The sequence below is a fragment of the Megascapheus bottae genome, chromosome 26, assembly GCF_031878675.1.
Source record: "Megascapheus bottae isolate mThoBot1 chromosome 26, mThoBot2.hap1, whole genome shotgun sequence".
In the NCBI taxonomy this organism is placed as follows: Eukaryota; Metazoa; Chordata; class Mammalia; order Rodentia; family Geomyidae; genus Megascapheus; species Megascapheus bottae.
Genome location: NC_143534.1, coordinates 9359507 through 9378029, shown reverse-complemented (window position 1 = coordinate 9378029; position 18523 = coordinate 9359507). Strand labels below are relative to the sequence as shown.

The 18523-nt window shown below is 38.8% G+C and overlaps 1 protein-coding gene across 12 annotated transcripts in view; it reads right to left on the bottom strand.

Moving 5' to 3' along the window:
- The window catches only part of Celf2 (CUGBP Elav-like family member 2), a 672814-nt gene that overhangs the window by 39133 nt on the left and 615158 nt on the right, over nt 1-18523 (bottom strand). For all 12 annotated transcript variants that reach the window (XM_090318888.1, XM_090318882.1, XM_090318877.1 and 9 more), the window contains 2 exons: nt 11349-11483; nt 3566-3645 (listed from right to left, as the gene is read on the bottom strand). In XM_090318888.1, coding sequence (XP_090175014.1) covers nt 3566-3645; nt 11349-11483 — 215 coding nt within the window. The remainder of the gene's footprint in view (nt 1-3565; nt 3646-11348; nt 11484-18523) is intronic.

Here is an 18523-nt window from a genome sequence, read left to right as displayed (position 1 = left end):
AGATAGCCTTGTCTTTGTGTGTGTGCCTGTTATCACAAGTGAGCAGAGGAAAAATTGGGGACGGTGAGAAACTGCAGTGTGAATGAAAATGTCTCGCTCTATTCTTTCCTTTAAAAAAGATTTTTTTAAAGATAAGGGTCTTGCATATGTAGTCTAGGCTGGCCTCTAATTCACAATCCTCTTCCTGCCTTCACCTCCAAGTGCTGGGATTATAGATGTGTACAACCACATTGTGCTCAGAAATTCAGGAATAATTTCTGTTCAATAACAATGAGGACACAAGTTTCACTTTAGGAATATGGATGCAGGACAGATTTTCAGAAAGCAAAGGCATTGACCAAGTTAGCTACTCCATGTTTTCAGAAAGGTCTCTTTTCTTACTGTTCTATCCAAAATCTCCAGAGCAAATCAAGATGCTCTGCCTTCTAATCCTAGGAGGTAAATATTAAACGGCAGAAGGAGGATTCCACTTAGTTCTTCTTTAGTGACTGACTGCATCCCACAATTCTAGCAGCAGCTTTCAGTTTTAATTTCCTTTAAAAGGCAAGGAGTAGGAATGGTTAAATGTCATGTAACTGAATGGATTCCTTTTTGCAGTAGAGATAATCTTCAGGGAAAATAACCTCTGGCACCATCTTCCCTTCTGTCACCTTTGAAACAACTGCCACTTCAGAAGAACTCAGCAGAATGCCCCTCACCTTTCCTGTCTTTTCTTCTCAGCGTGGCTGCCCTGTACAAGTCACCACTGAAGCTGCTGTACTTTGCTGATGTAAAGAGAAATAATTCTATCCAAGTGTTTAAATAAAAACTTTTATTGAAATCCAGAATAGACCTCTTTTTTTGTTCCTTGCAAATACTATACTGCCACTGAAATGAACTTTTCCATTCCCTTTGGGTAATTTATTTTGATTTGGAAAACAGATTTTTATTTTTCCCTTAGTTCATAGACTATCAGGTGTGTTAAGAAAAAAAAAAGTGAGAAAAGTGAGTAACTGCTTAGGTGTTGAACTCCATCCAGTCTATGTCTTCAGCTGTGGTACGCTGAGTCATGGTACAAAATGTCAGAAACTATATAAAAAATAGCATTTCTACCACTTAAAATTAAGTATTTCGTTTTGCTTTATCTGCTCCGTATTTCAGTGTTTTATCACTTTCTTAATGAGAGCAAAATACTCAGAAGATGGAAATTAGAGAAAGTTTTGAATGAAAAAGGCTCATTACTGTTGCATGAAATGTGCTCCATTACAATTGGTAGCATCTCCTTCTAGTAGTAATTACGTTTCTTCTTTAAATATCAATACATGACATAAAAGCAAGAAATCCAATCAATGTTTATGGCTTTTAAAAATGGCTTTTAAAAATGTTTATGGCTTTTTTTAGATCATGAAAGAAAAACAGGTGTGAAGGGAAGTGGGGAAGTAGGAAGAAATATAGTATAAAATTGTTTATTCTTTTACTATTCACATCACTTAAAATCAGGTAATACATTTTGATTAAAGATACAGGTTAGATTCATAAAATAATGTAGTTTTTTAAAAATAAAAACCAAAAACCAAAAGCAAAGCCAAACACCTTCAGTTGTATACTTGTATAATTATAATGTGACTGCATAACATATAACCTATTTAAATGTAAATCTTTTGAATTAAAGTATCTGAGGGCTCCTTTAAGTGTGGATGTCTCAAAATATACCAAATTTGATTTTCTCATAATAAAGATACTAAAAAAAAAAGACCAAGAATTGCTTAACAACCAGTACACTTCATCCCCCTAACAGGTTCTTTCTTTTATGGAAGCCTCATGTTTCTTGGTTTGGGTTCATGCCCAGTTCTTTTACCTTCACTTCTGTCGTAACACAGGAGACCAGACTCCACAGCATTTCTCTGTGGCTTCATTTGGGCTTGTAGTAGGAATAGGGATAGCTAAATTTCTTGAATTTAGATTAAAAATATATCTAAAGGGAGAGCAGGGTTGGGTGTAAATCCTTTGATTACAGGAAATAAAAATGCATTATGAAAGAAAAATACAGGTAAACACTTCTTTTCTTAATGGCACTTTTATTTTAACCTCCAAACTGAAAAGCAGCTGGATATCCGTAATAATAGAATGGCTTAAGAGAAAATGGAGAACTAAAACATGATCACATATGTGACTGCATGTTGTATAAGACTGGATTCCTATAGATATTTCATATCTTGCTAATTAGTTCCTATCATGGCATTTTTTTCACCTGAGCTTGCCATCAGGTGTGGGGGGTGGGACTGTCTTAAAAATGCATTGCACTGAAAGGAAAACACAGTGATTATATAATATATATTAGGAATATCAAAGTCAAAATTATTGTTCAAGAAAGACAGTAGGCTTTGCAATGCTGATATCACAACTCAGAAAAGTACAGAAAACACTTAATGACAACTGCATGCACACTCCTTCCCCCCTTTTCACCCACCTGATTCTATGAAAGTTGCCCACAAAACATGACGCATAATGATCACTTAGCTCCCAGCATGCTTTGGGAGATGCAGCATTGCAAAAAACAAACACAAACAAATAAAAAATAAAACCCCAACAAAATGGGGGTGAAAAAGAAGCTCAAACAATAATTTCAGCACATTAAATAAAATTAAAATATATTTTTCAAAATAGAACAACACAGCTTCAGGTAACACCACAAGGCCACCACCTTCAGAGATCACCCATACACAAAGATACAGTATACATAGTACAGCAGCACATGCACTCCCAATTGATTCTGTGAGACAATACAGAGTAAGTAATGGCATATTACTTTGGAATGATTTTGTGCAAAATTCTGAAAGGCCATGACCCAAATCACAGACTAAAAATATAGTGCCATCATCTACACTTGTAGGTATAGACCCACACCAGTGTATTTGACTTTCCCTTTAGTCACTATCTCTCATTAGGAAACCAGATTTGAGCCTTTGTATGTTTCTGTTACTGCTCATATTTTTTAAGTAAGGGGGGGCAATTCTACTTTTTCAAAGAACTCTTGATGATTAGCATCTCGCTGTTAAGTGGGAGAGGTACTAACCTCTCATATATTCTTGAGATGAAGAACCACAATTTGATTTTATTACAGATAACTTGGCTCAGTATTGGGAAAGCAGCAATTTGGGGTGGGGCTATCAGTCTTAATCTATACTAGGCTCTGCTGTTGAGAATATATTTAATTCTTTAGATCCAGAATGACAATTCACTTAAAATGCCCCATGACCAGTGCTGCTCTAATTAAAGGCTCAAAAATAACTGGAGAACAAGTGGAAGGTTTTACTAAATGCATTTCAAGTCATTAGGGGGGAAAATGCAGAGAGGTTAGAGGATAAAGGATGGAGGAGGAGGAGGAGGAAGAGGAGAGGGGTAAAGAGGAAAAAGCAAGAAAGAGATATGGGGGGAGGAGGAGGAAGAAATAAAGGAAAAAAACCAAGACGGTGAAAGTTTAAATCTGTGATTGTCATGTGAACAATCCACACAGGAGAGAATTGCTTTACCATTCCCCATCATTTGCACAAAGAAAACAAAGAAAGGGCAGATGATACAGTACCTCCATGGTCTGAGACTGATGCATGGCTTTGATTGCATTCTGTGCCATTGCCCTTGTAGAAAATGTGACAAACGCACAGCCTGTGGGAAACAAGGGGACAGGGAGCAGGAAAGACAAAAAACAACAAGACAAAAGGGTTGGACGCTTGTTAAACCAACACAGTCTACGAGAACTGCCACAAGACGACACTGTTCTCAGTAGTACATAAAAATAAACAACTCTTTTTGGTTTTTATCTTATTCTGCTTTTTATTCACAGTGCTGACTTGCTAATCTGACCAAAGTAGAAAGATTTATTTATTAATTTTTAAATGGAAACCAAAGGAGGAAATTGGGTAATTTTTTTTTTTAGCCACAGGGTTTGAAATTAGCAAGATCTAGTTTGCATTTTCTAAAATAAAAAGTTGCTCTTCTCTACTTTCTCCTTGGCTGATGGTCTTTGCACTGAGGGCATTCACATATCAGAAATTTGCATTTCAAATTTCATTGTTGACTTCTAAGAAGTAAATAAAATCTTCACACCAAGAGTAAATTAGCAAATAAATTTCAAGAGCTCAGTGCATCAACAAATATATCTAATTCCTTCTGGGTAGCTAAAAAACTATGTAAAATATAAATTGATGCTATTCACATGTAAAATACTAAATAGCATATGATAGGTTTAGTGTAACTATTAATTATTAAAACAAATGCTTTATTACTTTGAGAATATTCCAACAGTATGTAAAAATAAAGCTTGAAAATTTGCCTTGGATTTATGAAATCTCCATGACTTCTGCAAGTTGTGACTTTCTGAAATGTGTCAGAGAGAGTTTAACACACGACAATGTACATTTCTCTGAACATTTACTGTGAGACTTATAAAGCTTTCCAAGTCTGTTTTTTCTAGTGTTGTAAAAGAACTAGAATATCTATAAATGCTGGTTCCTGCTTCTTGTGGCAGACTGGCCACCACGCAGGTCACCGTGCCAACGCAGGTCCAAGTACACGGCTCATTACCCCGTGCACTAATAAAAACACTACGTTTCATTCATCATGTACCCTTGGGCTTCTTAGAGAAAAAGACTGTGAAATTAATGCGGAGTCAGGCTGATTTTATAATAATACCACATCACACTAAAAGCTAAGCTAAAGCAATACAGCCTTATTTCACTTATGATCTATAATGACTTTAGAAGTGCATTGATTTTCAGCTTCTTTAGCCTTGCACAGTTTGAACTTAGGTATCAGAATAATTCAGTGTTCCACTCAATTTCCTCAAAACATTATTATTATTATTACTACTTAAAAGATTTCCAAATGAAGCAGATCTAAACACCGAGAGGCTAAAGCCCATTGTCATTTCAAAGCAAATGCATGAAAGTGGAATTCTGATATCAGCAATCTGAGATTGCTGCCCCTGTGGCCAATAAGCAAAACAGAAAATTCTACGTTCAAACAACTAGCAGATTTGTTTGGTTTATGTAAATCAACTGGGAGCTATAAACTATATTTTCTTCTTTTGCTCTGAAGGTCTACCTGGTGAGATTATCAAGTCAATACTGCCATAGGCCCCTTGTAATCAAACCACAGTAAGAGAAAGCAGTGCCTGCCCGCTACCCCCACACACAATGACATCCAGTCAGGAAAGTAAGTCAATGCATTTTTTTTCCTTTTGCAGCATGCTATAGTTTTTTAATATACAAAATCTCTCACTATATGGAAAATCCATTCACCTCGTGGTTAAGCTGGCTTACAGAAACTGGAATGAAGTCCAGCTCACCATGAGCTGTTTCCTCTCATTCTGACAGGACAGCAGCTGAGGAAGCTTACTATATAAACATGTTGTCTGTACCTAAGCTGACTGTGGCTTTTGTCATCAATGAGAGCCATTGAGTGGCCTTCTCTAAGGCATCTAGATGATATGTGTAATAAGAGTGTGAGACAGATGACAGTACCTTTACGGGCTTTCATATTGATGTTGAGGTCTAAAATTATAGTCTAAAATTTACCATCTGTTTCAAAGTAACATCTCTTAAAATGTTATGATCACTGCTGAAATAATACAGAGAAAATAACACCAAGAGACTTTTATTTTTTCTACTTTTTTTTTGCCTTGGAGACAACAGTGGAGACAAAAGCGTCTAATAAATATATAGTTGGAATATGCAAGGTCTAAACTAATTCTGCTTTTACTAGTCAATAAGATTGTTACATTCACTTCATTTGCTTTTATTATCCAAGAACATGTGCCAACTGGCAGTTTCCAAATGGAGGTTAAAAGTGCATTCAAAACATGGAAAATGTCAACAAGAATCAATAAGGCACAGTTTATGTATTTGCCATTTCATACAACTTTTGTAAGAAACTTAGTGAGAAAGATAAAGCAATTAGCAGGCCTCTGATGCAATACAACAAAATTAAATCTTCATAAATGTGAATCATTGCCCTTTTCTCTAAGAACTCTGCAATTAAAAACTCAATGGATGATTCTAATTTTTACACTTCTTCCCCCACCCAAAAAGTGATCTAAAGAATCTGATGACTTCTTTCACCTTTTTATTCTATTGGCAATGGTGCAGTAAGAGAGAAGCTGTCACGTTCTTTACTGTGCACTGTGCTCAATTACTTAAGAGAAAAAAGCACTGTGTCATTTATAAAGTAGGAGTACATGTAGAAGAATTTCACTCTCTGCCACTCTGGAAGAAGTTAAGAAACTTAACCAATAGTAGCTTGTTAACCTTTGCGACTTCTTTAAAGCAGGAGGTCATGGAAATGATGGGGATAGATGCTAATTTTCTCGACAACACCATTGGAAACACAGTTGGTAGCTTTGGGATAAGCCTCCAATTTGTGACATTTTACTAAGAGGATCATGTGAGTGCATTATTAAAACTGGCTGCTGGCTTCTTCTCACAAACTAAGTAGAAGGCTTTTTCACTGGACCCAAACAGCCTCAGTCATAATTGGTCCTTTCTTTTATTATAAATGTCTGTGTATATCTAAGCTAACCAATCTTGTAGTCTCTAGAACTGTTGAATGTATTATGTTAGCAGTCAGTTCTCTGGCAACTGACCAAAGTGCTGGAGAAATTAGACAGGGCAAAATATACAAGTATCAAAATAATGAAGTCACATTTTTTTTTGCTTAAGGTACAAAGCATCTACATGTAAATTATGTCTTAAAACTTCCAAATATGAACAGCAATAAAAATCCATCTGTAACTGTGGCCAACTTGTAATTTCTTTCATAGTTATTTATTTCCACTTTCAGAATGGGAGAGATTCCTAAAAGAAATGGAAGAAGTTGAGTTCCTCTTACTTCAGTGAGGTTACCTTCCTGCGGCTAAGATAGATGATTAGCGGGGAAAGGTTTTACCAAGTAATTTCCTCCTACGACAGGATCTAAGGAAAACACAGAGCCTTGTCACAGAGAAGATTTTGGAACACATCTATTACACTTGTCACTTCCACTGAAAGGATATCCTAGCTGAGGGGTTTTAACTTTCCTCTTAGCTGCATGAGAATTTTATGAAACCAGGTGAATTCTTATTGCCCACTCCCCTTCCAACAAAAGAGAAATAGAGGTGCTTTATAAAGTATGAACAATGCCAGGACCTCTTGCTTTGATGTTTCCTCTTTGAAAGAGGAAGCATACAGAAAAAGCACAATTCAACTGTGCAGCATGAAGGAGATTTCAGCTTTTTGAAGACCTTTTTAAAGTAAATTCCTAGTCAAAGATACATAATGCAAGCAATTTTTATTACTATATACTTTCAATGGCAGAACTGATCAAGCATAGGGTACCAATATATTGGAAGATAAAACTATTATTCTAATGCACCATAGCTAATAGGTTCACTTATTGAAAACTGGCATTGAGACATTATTCATGTATGGCACCTGAGGTTGAATGCAGACAAGGACCTTCTACTTAGTAGATGGCAATATTTCATTGCTGAGATGAGATTAGAAGACTATACTCAGAATGAGATGGTAAAATGTAGCCTAGCCAGTAACCCAGGGGCCATGTGATACAAGTTCTGAATATCTGAATGTTTTAGGTATTGTGTGGGAAGGACAGAAATGTTACTAAGATTGTACCCTTTCCATGTACGTGTAGTATGTAGGCGCTATAATATATCCTGATCAGATACAACAAAAACAAATGCAGCTTTAATGGCCAAATCTAGTCTGAGCGCTCTAACATCCCTTAAAATATTGCCAATTCATTTGTTCAGGGTTTTTGGCAGGGGAATGTTGGAATACCATAAACACAGCTGAAAAATTCTTAAACAAGGAAAGAGCTACCTTAAATGGAAGTGAAGATGTGACTGCAGTTTGTGGGAAAGAGAAATGAAATCAACTTCATTGCTTTCCAGTTGTAGACTGCCATGGTGCAGAAAACTTATTAGTGAGTAATGTGAATTGTTCTTAGCTAGTGCATTCTGACTGGAGAGTATAGATTCAGAGAGCAGGTATACTTTAAGAAATCAACATGCTAGGATGACCCTATCAAATACAAAGCAACCTGTAGCTTTGATTCTAAAAACAAATCCTGCAATAGGTAGGCCTTGGAGTCCAGTTTGTTTTCTCAATGGAAGTTCCTGCAGGGACCCTGAGAAGGGAAGTAGGTATTGCAGAATAGTCTGCATATAATTAAGCTGGAATAAAAGCATTACAAGCCAATACTTCCCCAAATAGGAAAGACTGGAGAATGGGTTACTCCCTGTGAATAGGGAAAAGCTTACTTAGATGTAGGGACACTGCCCAATGTGAGGATGTGTCTGAATATTTGCAGAGGCTTCATGTGCTTGGTAGGTGCTCAGCGCTTTTTATATAGAACACTATGGCAATTTCCCGAGGTGTTTGTTCTGGTACATGGGTTGATGTTGGCAAGGAATGACAAGACTTCTAAGTCTTTCTGCCTGATATATAGATCATGATTATTTTTAAAAATGCCGTGACTTCCACTGTTGTTGTAGCAGGTTTTGATAGGTAGTGTTGTGGGTTCTGGTGGCCCATAATACTGATGCAGTGGGGTTACTGAGTCAATAAGCCTGAGAAGTCTCTGTGGAGTGCCTATTAAGGAGGAGTTGAAATTACTGATGTGGCCGAGAAGAGATGTATTGGAAATCTATGGGGACTCAGCTACACTCGTGGTCTCCCCTTTGTCTTCATACTTAGAGCTGAACCAGGTAAACAGCATCACACCCTCAGCGTAATTTAATAGTTCCTCTTTCAAACTTTCTCACTAAATATAGTTTATGTTCTGGTTTTGCAGCAGAAGATAGTTTTCAGAGAAGCAAAGCCTTCATTTTGGTTAATTTTAATTTATTTTCTAAACAGCTGAGCCAGCAGTAGACAATGAGAAAAGAAATGCTGAGTACCTTCTGTTTACAATGCCACTAATGGTAGACAATTATTGATATTTGATCAAAACCCACAGTTCTTTAATAAGAATATAATAGTAGCATGAAAAGATTGTTCTTTTAACAAATACACAGATATAGGAGCAGGCCTTGTAGTCAGGAGTCTCTGGGGCTTGCCGATTGATAAATGTACCACTGTCTGTCTTTGTTATTTCAGAACAAATGCTTACAAATGACTATTTTCTTTTTTCCAATAGGGCATTCTCATCTGTTCACTAGAAATTACCTTTCTATCAAAAAAGGGAGAGGGTATTGCCTTTTCACATTGAGCCTGCATTTGTGTAAAATATTGATGAGAAGGCTCCCACAACTTGTTTCAGCGACAGGCTGCTTCTGGTATTAAGTGCTGGTTAATCAACCAAATGGCAGATCAAATTAGCTAAGTTCAGTTAAGTACCAAGTGTCTTGCTCTTTCCCATGAAAGTTATGGTACTTAAAAATCTTATGTGCAGAAATAACTCATGTATGCTCAAGGAGCTCTAACTGTTCATTCTTGCTCCTTCTGGAGAAATGGGAGGAACAGTGAAACAGAAAGTCATTTCACAAATGGGGAAAGCAGATACCTTGTACGTAGACTTCACATTCAAGGTCTCTACTCACCTACACAGGGAGTAAATTTAGGCAAAGAGGGCAAGGCCCCATGAAAGGGGCAGGGCAGATATTTTCACTGCTATCCTTTAGAAATGGACAAACTAAGGGACAAGGATCAGAAAAGGACTTGGCCACATGTCCTACCAAGAAGTTCTGTGACTGGAACTTAGGTTCACTGACTCCTAAGCCACTTTTTTACTGTGATTAAGGGCTTTCTCTTTTATGCCTCCTCTATGTTATATACGGTGGGGAATGAAAAAGGCAATGACAACACTGACATCCTCCTGAGTATAAAAGGACAGGGATTCTAATTAAATTAGCAGAAGAGATTCTAAAAATGAAATCATATCTTTTCTCTATGTTCTTTATGTAGTCATACTATCTTTGTCAATGGTATTCTCTATCTTGGTTTGTCTGCCTAAGTGCATGCATGGAGATACACATATAAAACACTGTAGCAGAACTGGATGGTAGGGTGGGACTAGAATTCTCATAGCTGAGCTGCTAGGACGGCTCTCCTAGTTTCACTCTGCCTGTGAGACTGTACATGAACAAGAGAGGTTGTTCTACTACAACAATGGACTATTGGGTTGACAGTGATGGCAGCACAGGTGATAAGGAACAGACAAGCTTTAGGTACCAGATCTGTGGTTCAGAGGTCATCCTCAATGTCTTGTACAAGTTTTAGAGAATAACATCTTTAAAGTGAGGCTTAGGTAACAAACATTTCAAAATTGTTTCAGAATGTGTAAACCATGATTTTACTGCTGCCTCTTTTCTCCCCTTTAAACTACCTTCAGAGAAAAATCGGGTACTGGGTTCTGCCTCCCAGTTTTCTAGACCACCAACTCCATTTGGGGGCTGCAGGGGTGGGTGTAGGTAGAACTTTTTTCCTCAGAGCTTTCAGTTCTAGCAGCTGACATCATGAAGCTGCTACAAATGCTCTCCCTTCACAAAGTACTGAAATTTGGTAAAATGAGGGAGACAAATGGAGGTTAGCACTCTGATACTTACAGCCCAACATTTGCTTTCAGCATGTGGCTTGGGTGCTAGTGCTGGCTCAGAACCAGAGTTTGCTGCAAAACATGGATTTCCTAAAGGAAGTAAGAATTGTTTTCTCTATGTTTTTCCACTTCATACTGGTTTGGGATACTATAGCCAGACAGCAATTACTACTCAGGCTCAACCTTCACAAGGACTTTAAGAAAGGTATGCAGTCTTGTTGAGGTTATTTTCCACTAGACATGTTGGCCTGCAAAAACACGGGTCTTCATGGCTCTGGCCACAATTTTGTCTACAATCATGTACAGTCTTCTTCAGGAGAAAATAATTTTTCTGTCATTTGAAGGACTCCTTGCTTAGGGATTTGAGGGGCTTCACTCTTGGAAATGAAACTCAAGACCCCAGGGAAGCTGAGTTACTGCACAAAAGCAGTGCTGCTGTCTCTTGGCTTGGATCCTATTTACAGGGTCCTGTCCTAACTTTTTCTTTAGGCTCAGGCAGAAAGCCAGAAGACCAAGGCTAAGCTCCTCACACTCCAAAGCCCACTTCAATCTCAGGTTGTAAGGAATGTGCAAGGATAGGGCAGCCTGGCAGATAGTCACGTGACAGCGATGATCTCAGCCAATATGCTGGGACTCAAGCCTGAGAAGTGACCACTTCAGTTAGAGTGGAAATTCAGGTTGGATCACTCTATCACATGGGACACATTGCAAGGTGATCTCCTGTGGGATACAGCACATACATTCACCTGGACTGGGGCTCAGAGTTCCAGCACACTCACCTCGACTCAGCCCGTCGGGTCCTCGGAGAATCCGACATTCTTCTATCTGGCCAAATGGAGAAAACATCACTCTGATATCATTCTCATTACATTTCTTTGAAACCATTCCTATGAACAATTTTCTGTCTTCCACGGCTAGGAGATAAAAAGAATGAATAAGCACAGGCCATCTCACCTTTATTTCTTGTGATCAATGCTTCATTACCACATCAAACTAGGCCCCACCATGTGAGACTGAATGCAGTCCTAATGCTCACTCAAGACCTCCAGATTGCCCCTCCTGATCCTGCATCTCCCTTTACCCTGCCCATCAAGAGTGCCTCATCTCTTTGTAGTCTTGTTCCTAACACAATGTCTTCATAGGACACAAAACATCCTTTCCTATCCATTCAGAAATTAATGGGTATAGGTCTGCTTGCTAACACCTGTCTTCCAGGTTACTAAGAGATCAGGAAGTTTGTGGTTCCAGGCCAGCCTGAGAAAAAAGTAAGAACCATCTCAACAAATGAGCTAGATATATAGGTGGTTCATGACTGTAAGGTGAGAGGATTGCAGTCTGAGCCTGGCATGGCAAGAGCAAGACTATCTTAAAAATAACTAAAGCAAGAAAGGATGGTGGTATGGCTTAAATGGTAGAGCACCTGCTTAGGAAGAGTGAGGCCCCGAGTTCAAACCCCAGTATTGCCAAAATAAGATATTAATAGTAAGGTGTTTATGTTTACTAAGATTTTAAAGTGCCTATGTAATTGCCAAACTCTACCATTCTGTACAGTCTCCATTGTGTAGAGATGTATCTGGTTACAAATTTTATTTTTATACATGTTACAGTAAAGGATCAGAGGAGGGAAAAATAGGAAATATGGTCTAAAGTATATAAAGCTTCTAATAAAGGACCCAAGGGAAGAGAACATCTCTCTTATTCTATTTCAAACATCTTAGTCCATTGATCAATACGCGAATCAGAGACCACTGAGTCTCATTTTCCTAGAGATCTAGGAAAGTCCCCCTTGCCTTGGCCTTGGCAGTATAGCTTTACTAGGTTCTAACCATCCAGGGTGGTTACAGGGAAGTATCGCAAATAGGCACAGCAAAATGGCAGTGGGTGTTGTTACCCTAGTACCTGAGGGATGAAAACCTTCAGAGGAGAATGAGGAGGGAACTCTACTATTCAATCACTTAGAGGAAGGATTTTTGAGGGAAGAGATGCACTTTAGGTATCATACTAGCATGTGCAAATTGGAATCTGACAGGGTAAAAATGAGGCACTTCAGATGATCTGGAGAGTCTCAGAATCTCCATGCTGCGCTTGGGATCTGTGACCTATATTTAGACAGAAAGGCTGGGTTATAACTGATTTCGGGACAGTAAAAAAGGACTTGCTTTAACCTTTTTAGACATCACAGGTACCTATGGGGAAAAGACTTGCTTATTTACCACTGCTTCATTTCAAACCATTTATTAGAACTTTTAAAAAGAAACAAAAAAAGGAAGAGAAAGAAAAGGCAGCTGGCTACCTTGGAAACTCGAGTCCTGGCTTGGATCTGAACAGGTCAATGTGTACATACCTTTGTTCTCAATCTGTTTATAATCTTACCATTCCCATTAAAGTCTCTCATTTGTTTCTTTTAGTCCTTCTATAGATGGACATTATCTCATTTTCATTTAACCAACAAAGATCTATTGCAGACTTACTGGGGCAAGTTGTTTCTGGGTTCCAGGTTAAAATGTATAGTCTGTGCTGCCCTCTTGAAGCTGGGGACGGTCTGTTCCTACAGGAGGCCACTCTGGAGTGGCACTGCCTCAGGACCCTTGTGGTGGGAGGAGAGCCCCATGTCTGTTCCACCTAATACTACCTGAGGTCACATGTGGCTACTGAGCACCTAAAAACTGGCTGGTGAGATTACGGAACAGACTTTTTTAAACATAATTTCATTTTAGCTAATTGAAAGGTTAAAAGCCCCATGTACCTACTATAGAGGGTAGTATAGCTCTGAAGAATCTATATGAGATAGCTGAATGATCTATCATAAAATTCCAGACTGTATATGAGGGATTTCGGAAATATTTTATTCATCTCTAAAACAGACTTCTGAGGTCCTTTGCAGAGGGAAGGGATTTTCCTAAGGTCATTTGGTAAATAAGGTGCTTTAACCTGGACCATAACCTGGATTTCCTACTTCCAGCCTCCCATGTTCTTTCCCATCCACTATATTTGCTTCCAATACAGAGGAAGCGGATGGGTCTTATAGGTTACAGCCAAGCTGTGATAAAAAGACCATTTACTTAATGCTAATGATGGAGAATTTTGTGACTTGTAGGATTACAATTTTGTCACTCTCAGATGCAGGTTTATTCTTTTTTTTTTTTCTTCCCCTCACAGCGTTGGAGCAAAGGTATCTCAGCTATATGCTTCAGCTAACTGAAGCACTTGGAGGTGTAAGATGCTTGGAGTGATGTGTTGTCATTCTCATCTAGTCTTTCTCCATACTTAAGATCTCTCCTAAGACAACTCAGAGGAACTCTAATACTCTTTTAAGGTCCATTTGGGCTGGACCTTAAGAAGCACATATCGGTCTGAATAGACGGGCAGTGGATGAGCGAACAGATTTATAACTAGGCATGATACAGAGTCATCAAGAGTAGCAGGAGTAGACAGATAAAAGAAGCCTGACTTGGTGAAGAAAGGGCTCAAAGGACAAGGAGACTATTGGCCAACCAAAGGACGATGTTTATGCTGAGGCTCAAAGTAGTCATGAGCAACAAGCTTGATTGGTAGACTCTGATTACTGGGAGAGAGGTTGTTCAGTACCTGACGGCCTTTATTTGAAAAAGTTGAAAAGTTTTCAATGAAAGTTCACATACCAATGATCTATTTTGAACTGGATTGAACCTAGTGGTCAAGGACAGAAAGAAACACCAACATTACAAACATTACAAAGCCCTGGCAAGGCACTTTCTTTATGATGTATAACTAGCTGAAGTTTCTCTGTGGTTACAAGAGTTTGGCCATGTTTGCTTTAAGGCATAAACATCCAATTTTCCTCTCCTTTGAGCTATCCCAAGTTCTAGGGAAAATCAATTCATATTCTGTGCCTTCCCCTTGTACATATTCTAAATAAACATAATTATCTTGAATTCACTTAACTGTCATTTTTTGGCAACTTTATTGGTAAGTATTTTCTAAGTATTAATGGGAAAATATTTTTTTCCCTGTTTATGTGGTACCGAGAATTCAAACCCAGGGATTCATGCATGCTAGGCAAGCATGCTACCACTTGACCATACTCCTGGCTGATATTTTTAAACTTTTTTTGGTGCTGGTCCTAGTGCTTGAACTAGGGCCTGTGAAGTGTCCTTTAGCTTTTTTGGTCAAGGCTAACACTCTTTTATCATTTGAACTATAACTCCACTCTTGGCTTTACTGGAGAGAAGGGCCTCACAGGCCTTCCTGCTTAGGCTGGCTTTGAACCGTAACACTCAGTTTCTGGAGTAGTTAGGATGATAGGTGTGAGTCACTAGTGCCTGGCTTTCTCATTTTTAAAAATAAATCTGTAAGGATGTAGATTCCATAAATGTTCACACTACTATATTCACACCAGTCTACTAGGTGGTTTTGGTGGCTGGAGGAGAAACGAATGGTATAGTCCCTGCTTGCCTTTTCTTCTAGGCCAGACATTTACTTGTTAAACACTCACAGATGGGGTTTCCTCCATCAATAACAAACAGCAGCAAGACTGAATGGGGTTCCACACTATCAACCATGTAAAGTTCACCCTTGGCATAATGAATTAAGGTTAGTGTCTTAGACATAAGGGTAACTTTTTAAAGTTAGGGGAATAGAAACTTCATTAAAAAAATCCCTAATTGTAAGTCTGTGCTAACACTCTGGTATAAAATCTGTCAAAGTCACACCTGGATTTGGGGCTGCCTGAATTAATTAACAACTTTTCAATGTGTTAGTGCTAACATATGGCATTTAATTACTGCCTCCAAATCTGTGAGCCTCCCCACTTTGAATTTCAAAATTATTTCTTCACCTTTGAGTAAACCAAAAAGTGATTGGATAGAAAGACTGTGATTCCTATTTTTACTGGCGGCCTTGCAGGTCTTCACCCCTGCCCCCAACAAAATTTAGTTACCATGACTGCTTCTAGTTCTAAACTTGATGCATAAATATAGGAGGGTTTGAAAACTCTGAGAAAAAGAGGCTGTGGTCTACTTATTAACTAGCATTTCTGGATTCTAGGCCTTTAAGAATCTTTGATAGGTTGTAAGGCTGGAAGGTTAAAGCAGCGTACATTTATATGCTCTGTCTAGTGCGTAAAAACAACAAAAAGCGTGACATTAATAGTCAACACTGGCTCTAGCCTCAGAGACCCAAGCACAGGAGCAAAAGTGACTCCCTGCTTTTCTTATCAATCACTGCTAGATTAGCTTCAGCAACTGTTTTTAAGTCCTGACACTTCCTATTGTACCTATTCCTACTGCACACTAATGCTTGAATGGTATAAATGAAATGCTATGAGTTTGCATAAATGTGCTAAAGGCTGTAGCTAAAATTGGAGGGTATGGTCTAAGAAATCACAGAGATTTAAGAAGCCCATTCAGTAAGATCTATACTACGGGACCAATCTAAGAACAACCTCACATTTCTGGGCTCACCACAGAGGTTACTTTATCAGAATCTCTAGATGGTGAGGGTTTCAGAGGGTAGTTGCTTTGTTGGAATTCATTTGTTCATCACTAATTGATTTGTGATTAGTAGTCCTTTCTTGCTCAGCAAATATAAAGTTTCAGAAATCTGAACACGGAGATAATGAAGACAGTGACTGTCTAAGTGTGATGAGTCCTTTGTGCTATACATAAATGTCAGCAAACTCAATAAAAGTGCAATTAGAGCTCGTTATACTTCTTTCACAGCTACGGCAGCTATTTACAGCATCTGAGCTAAAGAAATCTTTGTGCTCTTTGAGCTTTTAAAACTATGCTTACCTGTCAGAAATGCCATGTGGAATCAGAAAGGGCTACAGCTTTTATCACCTACTTTAGAACAGCACACAATTCTTCTAATTCTTGAATCTGACCCAAGGAGAACCATGAAATCTGCTCATCTATACAAAATGAAGCTCCATGGGAACCTCCATAAAAAGAACCCTGAAATACAGCAGTTTGTCCATTTATGCCTTTTGGCCTTTTCTTACTAGAAATGTAGAAAATGAAGATCGGTCTACAAAGCATGAGGACAGTAGGGTCCACTAGAAGTTCCGGGGATTTCCTTTCCATATACAGGTCTACAATTTAAACAGCCAAAGCCTGGGCTTGTTGGCCTCTGTCACTCAGACTACACTAAAACATCATTATATTAACTTAATATACTGGAAACTTGCTCTGTGCTAATTATTATACTAAGCTCTTTACAGATAGACGTTAACTTAGGTAATCCTCAGACAACCATGAAAGGCAGCTGTAACAAAATGAGTTCACAGCCCCCCTTTATAGCTGATGATGCTGAGGCTCCATGAAGTTACATAATTTGGCAAACGACACAGTCAACAAGGGAAGAAGAGTCTGTTCTAGATTCTCAAGACCTTAACGGACACCCCATGCTGTTTCCAGAGAAAGAGCATTTTCAGGATCTTCCTTAGTTTAGAAAAAATAGTGCTTACTGTAACTTTTGACATCATATAATACTAGGGACACCCATTTGTTTGGTAACTTTAGATGGTTGTAACTCTAGACCTAATGTAACCACTATCTTCAGTGTCTTAAGTAGATATTGGACAGCAAGAGAAGACACTCTTGAGAATGCCTAGCAACTTGCCCATGCACAGGGTTACCATGTCAGAGTGTATAGATGCAAAGCAGAAAATATGAAAGAAATGGCCTCAGGATTCAACTATGTGGGTATTTCAGGTCATGTTTGCAACTCGCTTCTCTAATTCACACTGTTACAAATACAATGTAGGCTCAGAAATAAGGCAAATCCTTTCCAGAGACTTGCATTCCAAAGTCAGCATCCTGACAGTTTAGAGAATTGTCCAGAACATCTCTTGGTAACTAGATGCTCCAAGAAGATGCGCTCTGACAGGGCTCATCCTACAAATACAAGATTCATCTCTCCTGCCTGCCACTAAGGGATAGAATAGATGGTGAATGGGCACCTCTGGGGCAAAAGAGCTCCAGAAATTAGCACAGGACATAGCCTTCTGCATAGGCAGACATGCTGAGCAAAGAAGACCATAAAGCCAGGGGGATATCTCTGGCAATAACAATAATGTTTTGCATAAGTGCTCTATTATTATTATTTTTTTTGCCAGTCTTGGGCTTCAGCTCAGGGCCTGAGCACTGTCCTTGGAGTTTCTCAAGGTTAGAGCTCTACCACTTGAGCCTCAGCTCCACTTCCGGCTTTTTTCTATGTATGTGGTACTGAGGAATCGAACCCGGGTCTTCGTGCATGCTAGGCAAGCACTCTACCACTAGGCCAAACTCCCAGTCCAAGTGCTCTATTATTAACAAAGTCAGTAATAAACTTTATTGGAAGAAAGAAGCCAATCCACGTTAGGTAAGGACCATCACTCCCATAAATGAGATTCAAAGGTGCTTATAAGCGACTTTTGGATACTTGAATCAGTAGACTGAGTATGAGCCAGTCTCTTGTAAGCTTTTCTTTGGCAAATTTATTGCAGCAAAGCCCACCTCCCCAAGGGCCTCCTCCCCAGCAACATATCTGATCTACAGTAAGTGATCAACAAGTTACTGTTGAATGAATGAAGCAACTTAATCATATTCTTACAACAAAGCAGTGGCAGAGTTCAGAACTGTGGCACTACATTGTGTACCTGCTAAAGGAACATGGGAAAAATAAATCTGGACTATGGAAAGTACAGGGCTAAGGAGGCAGTGGGAAAAGCGTCAGTGTCTGTGTCACATCCCAGGAAAGCTCTGATGTAATAAGTACTAGCAGCACCATGCAACAGCTTGGAATTTTCTTCAAAACTTTCTAGCCAGAAAATAGGCTGTACTATTATCAAAAAATACCTTGTGGAGAGATTGAGAGCTCAATCATAATTTTACATGTGCAGGTATGTAGATCTCTAAGTGCATGGCTTCTGCCCTGATTACTAATTAATGAAGTACAAATCTGCTTGCTGGAAGGAAACACTGCTGATTATGCC